Source organism: Populus nigra, chromosome 19 (assembly GCF_951802175.1).
Source record: "Populus nigra chromosome 19, ddPopNigr1.1, whole genome shotgun sequence".
In the NCBI taxonomy this organism is placed as follows: domain Eukaryota; kingdom Viridiplantae; phylum Streptophyta; class Magnoliopsida; order Malpighiales; family Salicaceae; genus Populus; species Populus nigra.
This window is the reverse complement of record NC_084870.1, coordinates 10,418,936-10,439,536: the sequence shown is the minus strand read 5'-3', so window position 1 is coordinate 10,439,536 and position 20,601 is coordinate 10,418,936. Positions and strand designations below refer to the sequence as shown.

The following is a 20,601-nucleotide window of genomic DNA, read 5'->3' as shown; positions in this document are numbered from 1 at the left end:
TTGCTGGGGGAAAAAAATTCAAAACTCAATTGAATATATGATATTTTTTCACACATTCCATTCAACATATTATAACATAATTGTCACAGTCAAGATAAACTTATTACAAAGCTAATTAGACACGCCAGGCCCTTGAAAGATCAACATTTATTTCTACAAACCATGGAGGCCCTGGCTAATTAATTAAAAGAAAGATATTACATGACAACGATTGATATAACACATATGAAACATACGGAGGATAATCTGCAAGCATATGCAGCTTAGCTAGCACGCGGCTTGATTTGTAATCTTACTGGCTATAAGCTGTGGCACTCGGCTTTGGTTCAGAATCTTTCTCAAATGGCTTCTTGTCAACACCGTTATCATAAACTGAGATGTTAGGCCCCGGCTCGAACTCCTCGGTAAAAGGTTTTTCTGCTTTAAGAGCATCATCCTGATTAACAAACACGTCAGGCCTCGGCTCAAAATGTTCAGCAAAGTGTTTCTTTCCTTCATCATCGTTATGAATAGATCCACCAGACCTCGTCTCAAAATCCTTGTCGAAGAAATGTGTCCTTGTTGATTCTACACCGTTATCGTAAATCCAAAACCTCGGATTCGGCTCAGAATCTTTGATAGTTGATAATGCGGTGATTGGGTCAGCGTGAACAAGGCCTTGTATTGCTTCTGGCATGGATTGATCTTTCATGACAGCTCTCCAATATCCGCCAATATCTTTTCTAGCATTGATACTGTTTGCAAACTGCTCAATTAGAGAATAAAGAAATGTTAAACTTTGCAATTATGAGATCGATTTTGACAATTAAAAGAATAATGGATATCGTAGGATCATTTGTTCCATGGAAATGCATGCTTACCAAGAGAAGTGAGAAGAGAACGAAGAGAGTAAAGGAAGATTTCATGTTTCTGTCACTGATCTCTAGATGTATGGATGGAGCTTACATACTCTGTATTAGAATAAATAAGGAAAAAAACAGGAAATGAGAGAGAGAGAAAAGCATATGATAAAGTTTTTTTTTTGAGAGGGGAAATTAACCAAGCAGAATTATTAAGTAGTTCCAAAATGAATAATGTTCTCAAGTATACAATTTTTTTTGGGGGGTTGTGGAATTATCTAATTAAAAAAATCAGGTTATAAATGTTTTATATTAATTAGCTCCCTTAAATGACAGTAATTTTTAATTAGAAAATAATAATAATAATAAGATTTAAATTCATGAATGGTTAGACAATAAAAGCTCTAAAATTACATCATATAATTATTTCAATCCAACAATTTAAATTAAGAAACTTTAAAAATAAATTTATATATCTCCAATAAAATTTATATTGCAAAACTATGTATTAATTAAAAAGATTTTACAAAAATTATAAACCTTACAATAATGTAAGGTTTTTTGAAGCTCTGTAAGCAAACGAGGGCCCTCTTAGTGGATGATAAAGTTTCCTGTGTTGGAAAGGTTGTATACTTGTATATAATAATTCGAATGCAGCTTTATTTTGGCAGTCACTGTTCCAATTATTTTGTGATGTCTGGAATAGTAATTGATGGATCATTATTTTAAATTTTTACTCTGAATTTTCTTTTCTATAAAACTAACCGAATATGAGCTAATAATCCAAGTTAGGTTACATATATATATATATATATATATATATATATATGAATTTTGTGAAATCAATATATGTATGAGTTTACCAACCAATCATAAATCTCATTATTTTTTGGCTCAACAAAGTATTGAGTCCTTATATATAAAAGTTTAGCAAGCTACCAGATCCATTATATTTAAACTCGATTAAATATTGAGTCTAATTATGTATAAATCTGGTAAACTGTTAAATTTATCATCTTCCAGCTTAGCCAAACATTGAATTTATGATCTTTTTAATTCTGAAGATTCTTAGACTACATAATTATTTTGATGAGTGTAATATTTTACTCTAATAAGTTAAATATATTTTTCAAAGATATTTTATTAATTTTTTATCCCTTTCTCTTTAAAGAAAAGAAGAAGAAGAAGAAGAAGAAGAAAAGCTATGAAGGGTTAAAAAAAAGGAATCGGGATATCACTAAAACAGGTTCTCCTTTTTTCACCACTCCTTTTTTCTCTTACAAGCTATGATATGAGCATAAAATGAATTGTAGAACCAAATTTTCTTAAAGGTGACGATACAGACCGAACAAGGGATTGACAAGCTTCAAGCTAAATTGGCTAGCTTGTGAAATGCTGGAAATCCTGCGTGTCAGTTTTCATTGGTTCGGTCCTGTTCTGATATAGATCATTCTAGGCACCGGTGAGAAGTCAAATTCTTAGATTTGATCACAAACATACTCTGCAGCAATGAGAGTGATTTCTTACCGCATAGCAGACTAGCTACCAATTCGACGCATATGTTGTGTTCCTTTTTCCTTTTAATTATGTTCTGATAATTGTTTTAGATTTCTTCAACTGATTTGAACAACTGATCACAGGAGAATGTGATTTCTGTATCATCTCAATTCCATTTAACTATTTGTTGAAGTTGACAACCTCAAACAGATAGGCATCTGTGACTGCAAAACAAAGCTGTGATTCACTTGAATGTGGAGGTAACTAGCTATTGATGGATGTCAATAAAGCAATAGGACTATAGGATGATAAATATAACAAAATTTATATTTTCATATAATAAAACTTATTATTTGATCAATCAATTAAAAGTCTCCCTTGCTTTAATTAGCGAATGAAACTATGTTTCCAGCCAAAACTCTGGCTGCAGGAAAAAAAAAATTAACAGATTCAGTCAGTTGGTTCTAACTGGACCATATGAACTTCCTTTTCGTGGAATATTTCAAAAAACAATTTGAAAGTTATTACAGGATATTATTAACCTTTTTCAAGATCAAGTCTCACTTGGTTGGCCCAATGAAAATTATTGTTATTAATGGACAAAGCAGGAAAGATCATGATCAAGAAAGATTGGACAGCCATGTTGTTCATGTGCACATGAAGTTTCAATTATATGCATTCGATGAACGCGTGGCCATGTTTTCTTTTTGAATCACATGTCTTCTTATGTCGTCTTTTCTTTATTTTAGTTCCTTTTTATTATTGTTTTGGATTATTTGTTCGACGTTGATGTGATATCGTATCATTCATAAAGAGAAAGGGAGGAAAAGGTAAATTAAGCCGCTCATGTAATTTCCACCAGTCTCAATCTAAAGATCTTAATATATTAAATAATTCAAAATGATTAAAAAAGAATTATCAAGAAAATAATGTTGTCTCCCAACTTGGCCACCATGAGATTTTTTATTGGCAAGCTTCTAGAGAAACTTTTTCACTTGAATTACCAATTTGAACTATTTCATGTAATCTCTCTTTGCTCTTGGTGGTGCCTAATTAGAACTGTTAATGTTGGGGATTCCGACCGGTGATGTTCTGTTATTTGCTCATCGGAGGGTAAGGCACACTGACACAATATTTTACGTGGTTCGGCAAATCGCCTACATCCACGGGAGAGGTCTATTTTATTAGAGATAGAGAAAGGATACAATAAATACATGTAGAGGAGGAGGATTACATCCACTCTACTCAACTCATCAACTCTCTTGCTGCATTTGCAGCCCCTCACTTTCTCTCTTCTTATCTACATTTCTTACAACTCTCACAACTCTCTCCTTTTGCTCTCACATAATGCCTCTATTTATAGGCATTTCATGGTAGCTCTTCTTGCTTTGTTGTCAACCTTGGTGGCTGCCAAACTCCAGCTCATTCAACAATGGTGGCTGCCAATAGTCAATGGTTGGTGCCAACCATTTGCTGCACATGCAATGGCAACCAAACCTAACAATCACCCCCTTTGCCATTCATGTGGGGCAACTGTCCTCTTGCTTCTTCAGCACAGGCTTGCATCTTGCAACTCTTCCAAGCTTACCATTCCGAGAGCGTCTCCGGCCAAGTTTACATGTACTCGCCAAACCTTTCATTCATCAGAGTCACTAAAGCACACCTTTTCTCACACAAAAGGATCACTACAATCAGATGGTCTCCCACATCACATCTGAAGAGTGTTAACGCTTGTCTCTGGAACACAACATTCCCCTTCGAGCGTATCAACCATGCTCGGTCCGAAATGATTTATCAAGCCTTACATCAAGGCTTACAACACCCCCTCAAACTGAAATTTCTATTTCCAAGTGCGACAGTCATTATCTGAGTATCTCAATATGATCACGAGCTCACCACTCTTCCAAGAGTCTACTCATCCAGGAGTTGCGCCTGCCCTCTGTTCCACCCTAGGAACCACGCCTTACTTCTCCGTGAGTCTCTCGCTCTTAGTCGTAAGAGTCCAGGTAGCTCTCCACCTTCACCTATGGGGGCAGCCCATTAAAGGTTGATCCATATCTGTCTTCATACTCTGAGTATTACAATGCCATTACCGAGCTCACCACCTTGACAAGAGTCAACTCGTTCCCGGAACCTGCGCATGCCCTTCTGCTTCTTCATAACAGCCGCGTCTTAGTGCTCCACAAGTCACACACTTATTGTCCAAGGCAAATGTCTTCTAGCTCATTGATCTTTAGCATGGGGGCAATATCCATGAAAGTCAATCCTGCATTTGTCTCCATACTCATCATAGCCACTTCATTGGCTATACACCTGTCCACTCATATCTAGCCATCACATTGGCTCTGGGGTTGTTCTGAACTGGGCCTACATCGTGGCCCACACACCTTCTCCTTAGGTGTCTCCGCTCGTCGTCATGCGGCAGTCTAAACTGGGGCTTCTATCACGGCCCTCACACACCTTCCATCTAAGGTGTCTTCACCTTTCATAGGTGGTTGCATCCTCCTTCAGCTGAGATGCTTCAAAGTGGCTCCAGAATTCTCTACCACCATGTGCACTATGGGAGAGATAGCTGCCACTAATCACATAGAAAGAGAAACTTGCGGTATACTCCTCGCAATCCTCCACCTCGATTTCTATGTTTGGAGCTTCTATGCCTTTCTGCTTGACAGCTCCACCTACACCAACTCTCTTTGGTGTCTTCGCCTTTCATCATAGGCGGTCGCCTTTTATCACAGGCGTTTGCACCCCCTCAATTAGGTGCCTTTGCAACAGCTCTCTTTCCATCCTTGCATGCATTGGAAATGTCTTCGCTTGTTGTCTTCATCAAGAGCATAAAAGACTTCCTGTTGTACAAACTTTAACAGTCTCTGATCTGAGCTTCATCTGGGAACACTTCTTCTCCTTGCACCTGTTGTCTCAAAAATAGTACCTCGTTGGATCCTACGGGTACTCGTGCACAATCTCTGCGTGCCCTCGTGCAATTTCTGTTCTCCAGATTTCTCCCTATTCATTGCTTATGTTTAACAGCAGCTCATCCTGTCACAACACCTGTCCAAATCAAAATAGGGTGCCAATCTTTATCCCCTTGCTGTATTTCTCTTCCATTATCAGGGTCTTTATCAATTCTCCCCTCGAGAAATCACAGTCACCGAATCTAACTTCATTGGAGAAATCACCACTTCATAAGATCCTTGAACATACGGAACCCAACTGTTCCCTTGTGCTGTCATCCTACTAGTCTTCAACTGTTTCATTACAAACTGCTATATATACGAAAATAGTACCGTATGGATAATCCTTCCACTAAGCAAGTTCCCAGGAAAGATTGGAGGGGTCACACTGGTCCCGCTTAAAACCCAATCTCCTAGACAGAACTTCTCAGGCCATATCTATCCATCGTACTGTCTTTCCGTATATACAACCATTTGCTAGCTTTGTTGCGGCTTTCCTTTACAAGTGATCTGGAATATACTGGTTTAATACATGATTTCTCAACATCTGGCGAGACTACCAGTTCTTAGATTCGTCAAGATTGGTCTTCGTCAATTTTCACTCTTCACCTCAAATTGTCCACATAACCGGGTGTCCAGAGTGTCCCAATTTTGCCTTCCCTCAAGGCAGTTAAAATTCTCCCCACTTAGCAGTTTAGCACATGTAATTGGGTAAACATGTGCACCTTCTTCTTCTTCTCTTCAACGACCACCATGATGACCTTCAGATGCCTCCTGATCGGGCAATCTCTTTTTAATAATTCACCACCACCACTTTTGGTCTCAAATCTCAACGATCGGACCGTACCATTGCATCCGGAATGATCAAATTAGCTGGAAACAAGTCTGAAATCGTCCAAATCGCACTTCAGACGGCTAAGATTTGATCAAAACAATTCTGGCCTGATCAACGGCTCAGATTCAATCTCAGATCCGGTTGCACATAGGATCAGCTACACTGAATCCTGTCCCTCGGCTCGCGGCTCGGCTCGGCTCCAATTCAGCTCGGCTCACTCGGCTCGGCTCGCGGCTGATGATGTGGCAGGTGGGTCCCACTTTGCTGACATGTCTGCTGACTGGTCGATGATGTGTCTGTTGACCGTCGCTGAAGTGTCTGCTGACTTTCGCTGACGTGTCTGTTGACTGGCGCTGACGTGGCACGCTGACTGGGTAGTCTCTTCGTCGGCCCGTGCGGCCATTTTTCGACGTCCGCTTTTGACGCCGTTTTCACCAGTGGCTTCGTCTCGGCCTCCTCTACACAGTGGTATGGTCAAAACACAATTTTGACAACTTTCATTTTTGAGCAAAAATCAAACACCACTTTAAACCATGTGCTCTGATACCAATTGTTGGGGATTCCGACCAGTGATGTTCTGTTATTTGCTCATCGGAGGGTAAGGCACACTGACACAATATTTTACGTGGTTCGACAAATCGCCTACATCCACGGGAGAGGTCTATTTTATTAGAGATAGAGAAAGGATACAATAAATACATGTAGAGGAGGAGGATTACATCCACTCTACTCAACTCATCAACTCTCTTGCTGCATTTGCAGCCCCTCACTTTCTCTCTTCTTATCTACATTTCTTACAACTCTCACAACTCTCTCCTTTTGCTCTCACATAATGCCTCTATTTATAGGCATTTCATGGTAGCTCTTCTTGCTTTGTTGTCAACAATGGTGGCTGCCAAACTCCAGCTCATTCAACAATGGTGGCTGCCAATAGTCAATGGTTGGTGCCAACCATTTGCTGCACATGCAATGGCAACCAAACCTAACAGTTAACCGGTAAAAACTCTCTTAATTCCAAATTTGTTGACACCTAACTAGAATTAACGACGGCAGTTAATAGCTTTCCTCAACGAAGTTCTCTGTCGGGTTACTTCCTAGCCAGAATTGTTTTATCGCCTTGATTTTGAAGTATATAAGATCAATTAATGGCATGCGTAGACCATACTAATCACATTTAGATAGACAAAGAAAGCTGGTGTATATACATTACATGTACCGGCAAATGAGTAAATTAGAAACTGTATGGAAATACGGTGTAAACCGTGTTTTTAAAAAATTTAATTTTTTTTGTTAAAATTTAATATGATTTATATGTTTTGGATCGTTTTAATATGCTGATGTCAAAAATAATTTTTAAAAAATAAAAAAATTATTGACATGCATTTCAGCACAAAAAATTATTTAAAAAATAACCATTATCTGCTAAACATATTATAATTTTTTTTTAATAAAATAAAGTAATCGAATTCGTTGCACCCACGTAAATCCAATCCATGTGTTAATTTCCCTATAGTTATTATTATTATTATTATTATTATTATTATTATTATTATTAAGAGGTGATGTTTTTACTTTACATCTTTTCATAAAATAGTATTAATTATAATAATATTTCTTTAGCTTTTGGTTATTTTTTAATAATGTTTTTTTATCCATAATTTTGGTTTATTAGAAATTACTTTTGGTGGTTTGTTACATATTACTTTCTGTGTGGGTATTTTAATGTAATGACTCGTGTTTTAGATTTAATGAGTTAATCTAGTTGATTAAGATTTTTTTTAATTTTATCATTTAATAATATGTTGAGTAGGAATTAAATTTCATGATTTGTTTCAGTTCACTTTCTATTAGATTATTCAGGTCATATGACTTAGATCATGAGTACTTTTGTTGGTTAATTTAATTGAGTTGACTCGGGTTATTTTATTTTGTTATATTTTTAAATTGATTTTTTTAATTTGTTTTATATAAACTTATCTCATTCTTATGACTTCAGTTGAGGGTTTGATAATGTAACCTAAATTGACCAATATTAATTTTTTAGTTTGTTTTTTATGAAATTATCAAGGTCCAATGATCAAAATCATGAATTTAACGGGTTAATTATAATTGATTTAAATTATTTTTTATATTTTTTAATTGATTTATTTCTAATTTTATTATTTAATACTAGATTAATTAAAAATTAAATTTTACAATTTATTTTTTATAAAATTATCATGATTATAATTAGAATTATAATTGGATGATTTAGACATTAACTTGTTTGTTTGGACATGATTCGCCTGATCCATCTCCTCTGATATGATCATGATTAAATTTGGAAGATTTAGACATTAACTTGTTTGTTTTGAGTCTTTTGACACCACATGATTCGCCTGATCCGTCTCTCTGATATGACGTGTCCCACAGATGAATTATTTATCATTTAGACATTACCTTGTTTGTTTTGCCTAGCGGAAAGGTAATCATTTCTTTGAGAAATATGACTCCTTTTTTTTTCTGGGCGATAAATATGACCATTTCACGTTATATAGAACGTGACCATATATTCTGCGATCTAATAATTTCGGAAGAGTTACTTCAGTCGAAACAGCGAAAGAGATGGGCGCAGAATTTACCTTCAAGTTCTACCTCCTTTATCTTCTGCTTGTTTTGGTACTCTTAACTAGACTGTGCTAGCTTGGTTCATTTTGATATATAGTATATATGATCTGTATACGCTTATGTGTATATATGAGTGATCTATTCAGTCTGTCTTAGTACCATTCTCTGCTCAATTAAAATATTTCTGATCAAGCTTAAACTTTTGTGTTTCGTACAGGAAATGATGAATGTTGATTCTTGTTCTTTTGTTTCTCTCTCTAAGTTGTTAATTATCTGAAGCTTATGGTATATTGCAGTGTGTTGATGGAAAAGGAGGAGCCAGGGATGATTCTCAGAGTGAAGGGATGCATGGAGAACCTGTTCATGTCCATGATCATCCATCATCCCATATGGATCACATGGATCATTCGCTGTTAGTGTTTTTCACCTTGAATGATCTAAAAGTGGGAAGAACAATGCCCATATATTTTCCGATGAAGGACCCTTCAAAATCTCCTCGCTTGTTGCCTAGAGAAGATGCAAATTCAATTCCTTTTTCATATGAAAAATTTCCGTATCTTCTTCAATTCTTCTCCTTCTCTAATGGGTCTCCCCAAGCCATAGCTATGGAAGATACGCTTAGAGCATGTGAGATTAAACCCATCAAAGGGGAGGTCAAATTTTGTGCTACGTCCTTAGAATCCATGCTTGATTTTGTACAAGGTATACTTGGCTTGGAGTCCCGGTTCAAAGTTGTGAGCACTACCTACCTTACAGAATCAAGTATCCTGCTCCAAAATTATACTATCCGAGAAGTGCCAAAAGAGGTACCAGCTCCAAAGATGGTAGCATGTCATACTATGCCTTACCCTTACGCAGTTTTCTATTGCCATAGCCAGGAGACTAAGAACAAGGTGTTTATGGTCTCACTAATCAGTGAGAATGGAGATAGGGTAGAGGCTCTTGCCGTTTGCCACTTGGATACTTCACAGTGGAGTCGTAATCATGTGTCGTTTAAAGTGCTTGGAATTGAACCAGGGTCCTCCAATGTCTGCCATTTCTTCCCAGAAGACAATCTAGTGTATGTTCCCATGCCTACTATGTCTAATAATCTAATAAATGTAATGTGAGCCCTGCAGTCCTGAGTGATCAATGTAATGTGCCAATAAAATGTTCAGATAAAATTGAACTTCCATGTCTTCACATGAGTTTTTAGAGAGGAAGTTACGCAGAAGGTAAAGAAGGTGGCGTGACAAGCTCCAATAGAACTTTTTTTTCTGAAATCCTTTTAGCGTAATGGTTTGCTCTCTTTATATTCTCACCTACTGTATTCAAATCTGAACAAAACTAGCCAGCAGGGGTGATGATATACCGAGCTAACCGGCCTTCACATGGATTTGATCTAGTTTACAATTTTATGAGCGAAAGTTTGAGCATTTGAACAAGAGAGTGCATTAGCCTTGAAAGGCCATGTCGAAGTATATCAATCTCAAGGTCGGCCATCTGATATCACTTTTAGGTATCCAGCTTCTTTCCAGCGGAAGGAACAAGGCTATTATTCTGATGCTTAACCCTCCTAAGAAAGCACTGCTACACAAAATAAGCCAATCAATCTGCATGATTCTCACAATTTGAGCAGATTATTTGATGCCTTGTATAAAAGGTGTTTTTTTTGTGATAGGACAGTGATCCACGATGAGTGGCTATTTCCCTTTCAATAATCCAAATATGATCTTGAATAGTATGGTTAATGTTTTCTATGATTGAAGCTGGTATGAGAATATTTAGAAATATACTATATCACTAGATTATGTTATACTAAGGGTTAGATTAAATTTTTTTAATATAAAAAATATTTTAAGTATTGTTAATATTTTTTTTTAAAGAAAAATTAAATTATTTGAGGGTTGATCTAATGTAACTCGATTACCTTAATAGATTTAAAAATAATTTGGACGACCAATAAAAATATAGTTTAACTAAAAAAATTCAATATGATATATTTTTTTAATATTGAAATGATAACATATTAGATCGACTTAGATCGACTTTGATTTATTTATCAAATTCACGATCTAGATCATAAGATCATGATGACCACCGCACATAAAATATATCAAAACAAATTATGAAGTTCAATTCCTAATCAACTCAATGTTGAAAATGAAATTAAAAAAAAATAATAATAACTCGAGTCAACCCGAGTTAATCTGTTAAATTTATAACCTAAGTCGTGAGACCATGATAACCTCATACAAAGTAAATTGAAACAAATTATAAATCTCAACTTCTAATCAACCTAAAGTTGAAGGATGAAAAACAAAACATCAATGAAAAAAACAAAAAAAATACTTGAGTCAACTAGGTTAATCTGTTAAGCTCATGATCTGGATCATAAGATGAGGATAGCCTCATAAAAAACAAACCAAAAAATGACCAAGGTAAACTTGAGTACCTTGACAAACCTGTTACTCGAGTTATGAGACTGTGATAACCTTAAATAAAGTAAAGTAAATTAAAATAAATTATGAAGCACAAATCTCAATTAATCCATTGTTGAAAAATGAAATTAGATAAAAAAAAGTTTATTCTAAAAAAAACACAATAAAACAACTTGAATCAACCAGGATAACCTAATAGAAAGTAAATCGAAAAAAATCATGAAGTCTGCTTCGTAATCAACCTAATGTTGAATTATAAAATTAAAAAAAATACCAATTAAAAAAACCTAGTCAACTAGGTTAACCTGTTAAAATTGCAACACGGGTTATGAGATTATGATAACTATATAAAAAACAAATCGTAACAAATTATGAAGCTTAATCTCTAATAAATTAAATGTTGAATGATAAAATAAAATAAAAAAACATAGATTTAGAAAGAAAAAAAAACTATTATAATGAATAGTATTTTGTAAGATGGTGAAAAATAAAATTACCATCTCTTTTAGTTTTTTTAATAATAAATTAGTTTTTAATTATAAATATTTTCATGTATTTTTTTCCCCTTTTGTATTTGTTACAAGTTACTTCTTACATGCTTTTTATCAAATTGAGATTGTTTTTAAAACTTACCTCCTCCTCCTCCCCTTTATTTTCTCATAAATCACTCTCTATTCTATTTTTTTTAATTTTCAAGGATTATGGTAATGATATCATATAAAAAATCCACTAAACTCTCTGTCAAAAAACCTATCAACTCAAACTTAGGAAAATAGAAGTATTTATGGGCTCAAGTGCTTTGCTGACTAGCTCCGATCCGGGATTTAGCTAATAAGGTCCCTAATTTGTAAAGGCAGGCTCGGTCTTCTGCTTTCTTACGTGGGCCTGATAGGCCTTCTCGATTATAATCACTTTAAATAAACCCAACTATATTCACTACCATTTCATTCACAGTTGCCGTTTTCATCTGCAGACAATTCTTTTTTCCTCCCTCCAGATCGTCTCTTCGAGACTTCATTTGTTCTCTCCGGCTTCCATTTGTCAAGAAGGCCATTATCGATCAACAAAAAGTCGATGCAGTCCATGTTTATGCTCGAGCTTAGCCACCAAAATCATAAATCTCTCTGGCTCGTTGATGCGGTTAATTTGAAAATAGAAGATTTTACTGTGAGAAGGGAAAAAGATAATAGAGAAGCAAGAGTTTAGAAAAACAAAGGGAAAGAGAGGCGGCAGAGAAAGAAAGATGAATATCATTTCATTTTTCATTATGTACCCATTGCATGTTTGATTGGTGCAAGCTAGATCATTGTTATCATGTTATTTTTTTTAACACAAAAATTATTGAAAGATTACTAATATTTTTTCTATTAATTTTTTTAAAAAAACCAATGTAACTCAATTGATTTGATAAATCTAAAAATAACAAATAAATCTAAAAATAATTCAAATGACTAGTAAAAATATAGTTTAATTTAAAAAATATTTTTTTAATAAATATTAAAATAACAACATATTCTATCAATTTATGTCAATTTAGATTAATCTGTCAATCTGCATGTCATGTTATGAGATCATGATAATTTAATATAAAGTAGATAAAAACAAATTATGAAGTTCAATCCCTAATAAACTTAATATTAAAAAATACAATTGAATTTGAAAAATCAATTAAAAACATACAAAAAACAATTTGAATTATCATAAGATGACATGTCAAACTCATAGCTCGAGTCATAAAATGAGAATAATCTTATGGAAAGCAAACCAAAATAAATCACAAATTTTAATTCTTAATTAAGTCAATGTTGAATGTCAAAATTAAAAGAAAAAATTAATTATAAAAAAAATAAATCAACCAAATTAACTAATTAAACTCAAAGTTTGAGTTAGGAAACTAAGATAATTTTATAAAAAAAATAAAAAATAATCAATTCTCGATAAATATAATATTAAAGTATAAAATTAAAATTAAAAAAATAAAGAAAAGAGAAAAAAATTATTCAAGAATTTTTTGAGGACTGTAAAATCCCCTCCCTTTTGTTTTGAAATTAATCAATTGATACATGGTACTCCAAACTCTCTGTAGACTAAGCAGCCTAATTAATAGTCTAAGCTCACCAACAAATGGGCCAATTAGGCCTCGACTTCCCATTTTAAATATTTAAATACATAAGCCCATGGCCTATACGAAAAACATGCATCTCTCTTCATAGACCCTTGTCCTCGAAAAGTTTAGCCTGCTACAACAGAAAGCCGTCCAGCTCCTTAAATTGTCCTTCATTCCGATTACACCTTTAAATGAACATGAGCACCAACGCCGTAACGCACAAGATTATGCAACCTTCATGATCTACTAGAATTTGCATAATGACATCAACAAACCAAGACTTGTTATCATCAAATGCGAGTCTGTTCTTTCTTGTATCTTTTAGTACTTCAGCGCCGAAAGTATCAGCTTCTCTCGAGAAAGTACCTGTAAGCCAGCACACGCACAATCTGAGGAGACAATATTTCTATGGTGATAAAACTACACGTGTACCTGAGTGAAGTCTGAACCTCCGAGAGTAAATTTCACATGAAAGATTGATGAAAAAATGTAATTCATTCTTCTTGTCCTACTATTGAAGTTCCATAGGATGTGCCTGATGAGCAGTGACCATTTTCCTCCCAATTTTATTCCACAATTTCCATATAATCCGTCAATTTCAGCATCATTCTTTGGTTCCACAAACACACAACTGGAATCATTAAGTTTTGATTCACCATCACAATAATCTTTTAGCAACAAGCTACCAAATCCAAAACTGTCATGAATTATGCCAAGACCACAGCGTTTCAAGATATCACAAAACATTATCCTAACAACACAAGTATTTAGCACCAGTACTGTTGTTAGCATATAAGAAAACACGAGTAACCAAGCCATGATGTAACCATCTGGAGTTTCGTTTCTTCTTGTCTCTTCTAGCACAATGACCAGACTGCAATTTAATTCTACTAACAGTGTCCCACAGCAAGCTTCCACTTCCCCTGTAAAAAGTTTCTCGTCAATTGTTGAAAGTTGCTTTCGGTTACAAGTAATAATGTCAAGCTAGCCCGGTGTGAACTTTCAACTTGCAAACCTTGTACCAATCAACCATGTATTTAACCACTCTCTCTCTATCATTAACATAAGCTCCCACCGAGTTGTTAACCACACATTTCGGATGCCTCTTGAACCAATTCATGGTCTCTATATTCGCAATTTCTGACAAAGCATCAATCCCTTGAACACTAAAGTTACCAAGCAGCCAACACAGATTAGTCTCCCAAGGTAATAGCAATGTTGCAAGAAGGCTTTGCATGAGAGCTTTCTCATTTATGTCAGTTGTTACTTGGAGAAACAAGCTCTGGTTATGAGTTTTGTTAATGAATCATCAACACTTTTCTCAGCAACCATTATTTGGACACTTTACTACTCCATGAATTTCACACAAACAAGAGAATTGTTGAACCCCTTCAATTCGGGTCTTAGATCCCATTCCTTAAACGGACCACCACCATAAGCAGCTAAATAGAAGTTTCCAAACGCCTGAAGGCAGAGTTCAATCATCAAACAAGCAAATCTTTTTGTCTTGAATGCCATCCTTCCGCTAACTTCAGAGAGCACAAAAATCGTAAAATGTAACTCTAGCTCTTTGTCATCATCACTAGACACCACCTTAAGGCTATTATGATGACTGGTTACCCTTCCATCAACAATATTAGGAAAGGTAAAATCTATATCATTGAACGCCCAACGGAAATCCAGTAACAAGCACGCCCAAGCCCTTATCATCAGAAGTATAATCATCTTCTTTTGGCCACCAAACTCCTGATCGTGCAAGGAAAAGTTCTACGGACTACACTGATTCAGAATTAAGCATTCTCCACCATTGATACCAACAGGATCATACTATTGAACAGTTTTGTCACCCTCAAAATCATCTAGTATTAAAGATCCTTCACCATCTCCACTTATGGGCAAAAGAGTATCAATATCATATTTTATGTTGGAATCTACATACATGCTCAGCTTTAGGTACAGGTGAAGACTTACAAACAATGAAGCTGGAATCTGCTATAGGCATCTCAGTAGTGTACTGACCCGTGGCATTTCTCATGTATCAACACCAAGGCCCTTCTCAGAAGCATTATGTTGAACACTTGGGTCTAGAGCTTTTGAGGAGGGCAAATCATAGTGTTTATTAGCAAGATGAAGCAGTTAACTCAAAATTACCTATTTTCTTTTGATCATCCACCCATCCACTACTTGCATGTCATTTGACTAGCCCATAGCCTCTTATTATTTACATTTATTTTATTTGGCACTTTTTTTTTTATAAATCATAACACTAGCTTTGATCCTTTAACTGCTGTGCTAACACCCCCCCCCCACCCCCCCCCCCCCCAATATATATATATATATATAAGAGTTTTAAATTAAGATTCTTTTATTTGGTTTTTTTATAATTTTAAAATATCAGGATATTAACTAAACCAATGTATGTAGTCATTGATAATTTCTTAAACCAATAAGAACTCAAATAAATAAAAACTAAAGAAAAAATATTAAACAAATCTATTTTTAAAGTGAATTTTTATATTTTTACATAGTTTTTGATAATTATCTCGAGATAAAAAAAACAAAAAAAAATAAAGATAAAAATTATATTACATATTTTTTTTACCTCATCTAAATACATTTATATCTCTGTTATTTTAGTTTTTTCTATACCAGGATAACAAACAAATACTATTCCAAGATAATAACCAAAACTCTATAAGTTACAGCAAACAGCTACCGTCTACCGGGTTATAGCTATTTCATGCACCTCGTTTTCCTTTCTTGCACGCGGATGCTCTTGAGTTAAACATCCAACTTTAGCCCCCTTCTTTTTTTCATTCAAATTTCATCCATTTTTAGCCATGTCAAGAAAAGAAGAAATAAACACAGAAAAAGCTTAATTATTATTTAATAACACAACCAGACTTATACACTAATCAATCAATACGAAGCACACTACTTGATATTCAACAAACACAAGTGATAAGTCCTTGGATCACAACTTTTCTACTTATTGTTCTTATTCCTTCTCTTTCTCATGATCCCAAGTATTTGTGGGATTCATGGATTTCTTTTCTTTCAGCTTGTCCTTCTCATGACTATGGTATATGATGGCGTTGTGCTTCGTATCAAAATCCTTAACAAAATGGTTCATTTTGTCAGCACCGGCCGCAGGATCTTGAACGAAAAGGTCTCTAATTGCTCCCGGTATAGGCTGATCTTTCGTCATGCTCTTCCAATAACTCTCCCTCGGTTCCTTTCTTGCATGATTGAGCTCAACAAACTATTCCATATAGGTGAAAAATATGTTAGAGCATAAATATTACTAGAGGGGGGAAAAAAAGTGCAAGGACAACTTTAATTGATGGTGTACAGGGTGATTTGAAATTCAATTGGATTTACCTCTAGATGTACATCCCATTGATATACTACTAGAGGGAACAGATTCATGAATCAAAAGGGAAAAAGATTAAATAGTAGGATATTTTAAATAAATCGAAAAGGTTTCATGTGGTTAGGAAATGCTTACCGAGAGAAAACAGAGCAGAACAAGAAAAAACAAGAAAGACTTCATGTATAGTATTCTACACTTTGATTTTGCTCCTCGTACTTTGTCTTGTATGGTAGCCAGGTCTCTCAACCTCAGGCTGATCTCTACCATTTATAACAAAGTGCAAGGACAAGAAAGTGATTATAAAATATCTTCTGCCCTATCAAAGAAAAGAAGTTGCTGTGCTTCGGAGCACGATCGAATCAAAGGCTGCGTAAAAAAATACAAATAAATATAAAGGTGATTTCATGGTCGGAGGGGGTGCAAAGTGTCGACATTGTGGCTTGAAAGAGAGAAGAAAGAATCCAATCGGGATGATATGCGAATGATTTAATTATTTTTAGAGTCTAGTGTCCATCAATTGCGATAATGCCCCTGTATTGAAAATTTGGAACACCACTGGGCACTGACCTTACAAAAATAAAATACCTAAAAAGTATATAAAAATCCTTCTCTTCTTTTGGTGATAGGCAATGGCCAGAGGTTTTGCTTCCGTATACAAAAATCACTAGTGTTTTCCCTTGAAAACATTAATTTTAAAAATAAGGACCCAGTTATACACTATACAATTAACAGTAACGAAATACATGTGTTAGACGCAGAATAAAATATAGTCGTTGTTCATAGCTGACATGTATATAATAACATTCTTTAGGTTTCGTGTTCTTGACACTATCCTAATTAAGAATAGTTCCATCTCCGTCATGCTTGTTTGTTTGAGGGCAAATGGTTTGTGAGGGTTTAATGATCAGCATCCCATTTTTTAATCCAGACCAAAATGCCATCAATGGACCCAGCTAGGACTGTGCCCAGAGCTTGCCCTACCCATCACCATGTTTTGAAGCAAGACACGAGGCAAGATTTACCAAGAACACCAGCCCAAGACCGGGTGGGTCATTTGGGCATCTCATGCTCGGAGAGGATCAGTATATGCTTTGCTCCGGACACAAGAGGGAGGCATAACCTCCAAGGTAGCCCGGAAGGCTTAGTAGACACAACCTCCTAGGAGGCTTAGCCTCTCCAAATACCTCAGTGGCCTCCTGGTGGGCTCGGGAGTCCTTTCTTTTCCTATGAGCTTTCCCTCCGAGTCTACACGTCCCGACCTTGAATGAAGCCACTTGCATTTATAGTATAAACACGCCATTCTACATCACCAAGCCAACACAACGGTGACAGTCATGTTGATCTCGTTTAAAGTTATCTGTCAATCAACGTGAGAAGATTTTTTTCCCTTGAACACAAAGCCACACTCATTAAAAACTATAAACTCAGATGATCGCTATTTGCCCGTGTATGTATCGTAGTTCTTTTACATTTTCCTCTTATCATGGTGCAAGTGAACATTGTTCACGAATATAAATACGCTTTCATGAATCACTAGAGACGTAGGAACATTCTCTCTTTCCACACTTATTCACATTTCCATCTTCTTCATAAATCTTTGAATATATGGTGTATCCTAAACAATCTTATATTTTCATGTTATATCTTACTGGCTTAAACATAGGGTCCCCTGAACAACAGAAGGAACTTGCTTGCTTTCGGCCTCATTGATTTATATTTTAAGCTGTTTTGTCCTGCTTCAGGCTGTCTAGATAGCCTTTGCTGATTAAATTTTCTAAAATCCAATAACATTTATAAACCCACTTGCTATGTAATATCAGTATTGGTATAATTATACGAGTAGAACAAAAAAAAACGAAAAGGAAAAGATTTTTTTTGCCATGCTAGTTGGAAATCGATGTGCAATTATAGCAAACAAATTCATCTTTTATACATACACATATATGTCATAATTCTACTCTCCTGTGTGTCGGTGAACTGAACTTGGCCCGTCATTTGGAAGATCCACCAGCCACAATTTAGACTTCAGAGGGATAATATATATTGAATAGTCATTTTAGGAGAGAAAAATTTGGGAAAAATACTGCCCAGAGTGCTCATGCTGACAGGCACACCCATCTTAACAGTGTTATCTCCTGTTGTTGGCTAACTACAAGTTGACCTTCACACACACACAAAAAAAAAAAACATTTAATCAAATTAAATGTCAAGATCATTACGAGCAGGAGGGCACACCTAGATGTTTCCACAACTATTGTCAACTCTTAGACCACACGTTGGCTCAAGATTATCTTATTGCAATCATCGTTCTGGGGACACAATTAATTAATATCAATCTTCAAGTTCAAAAAGATTGATTAGATCACTGTTTTTTCAATTGATATAGATTTAAGAGACGGTTAGAGTAGCCCGAATTTCCGTGGAGGAAAAAGATTCAAGCCTGATATTATTAGCTTACAATATTTCTGGCTAATGCTGCGCTCCATGCAGGGATCTATCATTGACTATCAGCTGACAGCGACGAGAGAAGGAGAAAAAAAAGGTGGAAAGGAACTTTTTTTGGGTGCTCAGATCAGATTCTAGTGCCGACGAGAAAGCTTAGAGATTTTGTGTGGTTGAAAGAATTGATTTTTATTTAAAAATATATTAAATTTTTTTTATTTTTAAAAATTTATTTTTTATATCAGATATTAAAATAATTTTAAAATATTAAAAAAATATCTTTTTAAAAAATAAAAACTACCCTACCCCTATTTGCAACGCAACGCAGTGTTAAGCAGGGGCTAGAGGTTGGCTCTTAGGCTAAAGTCAACTTGAAATGTGCATAATATAAATGGTTGGGTCTCTTGCTTATCGAAGAGACTGTCTTTGTTCCTTGAACTTTTGTTCATGAATACTACTGTCCACTTTTAAAATGAGGAAAAGACAGATCAGCCTATTAATTATTAATTCATTTTCAATCTGACCATATATACTTTTAAAACTAAAAAAATCCAAATATTCCAATTACTCAAAGCTTCATGTTACTCGTGTTATCTAACTTTATTAACAATCCAAATTAGTTAATTAGATATTATATGGTATTAAAAACAAGTTTTAAAAATTAAAAAATATATTATTTTAATTTATTTTCAAGTAAAAATCATGAAAAATAACATCTATCATAATCTCAAATATTCTTTTAATCTCAATTTTATGATCAGAGTAAGAATTGAGTGGAGTTGGAGGACTAATTTATCATTTTCCTTTCTATTCTTCTTCTTTTTTTAATTTGTTCAAAAAGTTTAGTTTTGTAAGTGATGTGTTGAACCTGAACATTGTGTTGGTTGGCATTGCCTACCAGAGACAGTCTCATTTTCCAATCCATATACATAATTATTAGAGAGAGAAGTTTTATGTTATTTTAAAAATAACTATTAACATCTATTCTACAAAAGAAAAATAAACATAACAAGTTAGAAAAAAAAGCAGGGAATATAGTATAAAAAAATAAATTAAAATTAAAATATCTTTAGAACTTTTAATGAATTCAGGTTTTTTCTATCCTCGATCTCTTTTTTATATGCAGCTAAAAACACTTATTTTTAGTTTTTCAGATTGACACTTGAACCCGATTAACATCTTTTCTCTTAGAATCTATTTGAAAATATAGTTATGATTGTTTTTTAAAGTATTTTTTATTTGAAAATGTATGAAAATGATTTTTTTTTTATTTTTTAAATTTTATTTTTAATATAAACATATCAAAATGATCTGAAAATAACAAAAAAATATTAATTTAAAACAACAATTATTTTTTAAAAAAATTTAAAAATACAAAAACAAACTGAATTTAAAGCAACTGACACCCTATGTTTCCCTTCATAAGAATTGTTTTATGTTTGGACTCGACGGTACAGGTACAAGAACAATTATTTTTAAAAAATAGTAATTTAACAGTCTCGATTGCTCTAAGGGGTCGGCTCTGCA

General features: G+C 34.6%; 3 protein-coding genes across 3 annotated transcripts; 1 reads left to right on the top strand and 2 right to left on the bottom strand.

Annotated features, from left to right (window-relative positions):
• Window positions 1–17: 17 nt before the first annotated feature.
• LOC133679536 (organ-specific protein P4-like) lies at window positions 18–1,020 on the bottom strand. Its single transcript, XM_062102153.1, has 2 exons — window positions 861–1,020; window positions 18–745 (listed from the first exon to the last, which is right to left on the bottom strand). Exons 1-2 carry the CDS (start codon window positions 903–905, stop codon window positions 293–295), a joined length of 498 nt encoding a protein of 165 aa, XP_061958137.1. The 5' UTR covers window positions 906–1,020; the 3' UTR covers window positions 18–292.
• A 7,603-nt stretch (window positions 1,021–8,623) lies between these two features.
• On the top strand, window positions 8,624–9,994 carry LOC133679569 (BURP domain-containing protein BNM2A-like). Its single transcript, XM_062102207.1, has 2 exons — window positions 8,624–8,783; window positions 9,029–9,994. The coding sequence occupies exons 1-2, from the start codon at window positions 8,730–8,732 to the stop codon at window positions 9,839–9,841; spliced, it is 867 nt and encodes a 288-aa protein (XP_061958191.1). The 5' UTR covers window positions 8,624–8,729; the 3' UTR covers window positions 9,842–9,994.
• A 6,124-nt stretch (window positions 9,995–16,118) lies between these two features.
• On the bottom strand, window positions 16,119–17,006 carry LOC133679088 (uncharacterized). The gene is made up of 2 exons (XM_062101594.1): window positions 16,768–17,006; window positions 16,119–16,521 (listed from the first exon to the last, which is right to left on the bottom strand). The coding sequence occupies exons 1-2, from the start codon at window positions 16,897–16,899 to the stop codon at window positions 16,258–16,260; spliced, it is 396 nt and encodes a 131-aa protein (XP_061957578.1). The 5' UTR covers window positions 16,900–17,006; the 3' UTR covers window positions 16,119–16,257.
• Window positions 17,007–20,601: the final 3,595 nt, after the last annotated feature.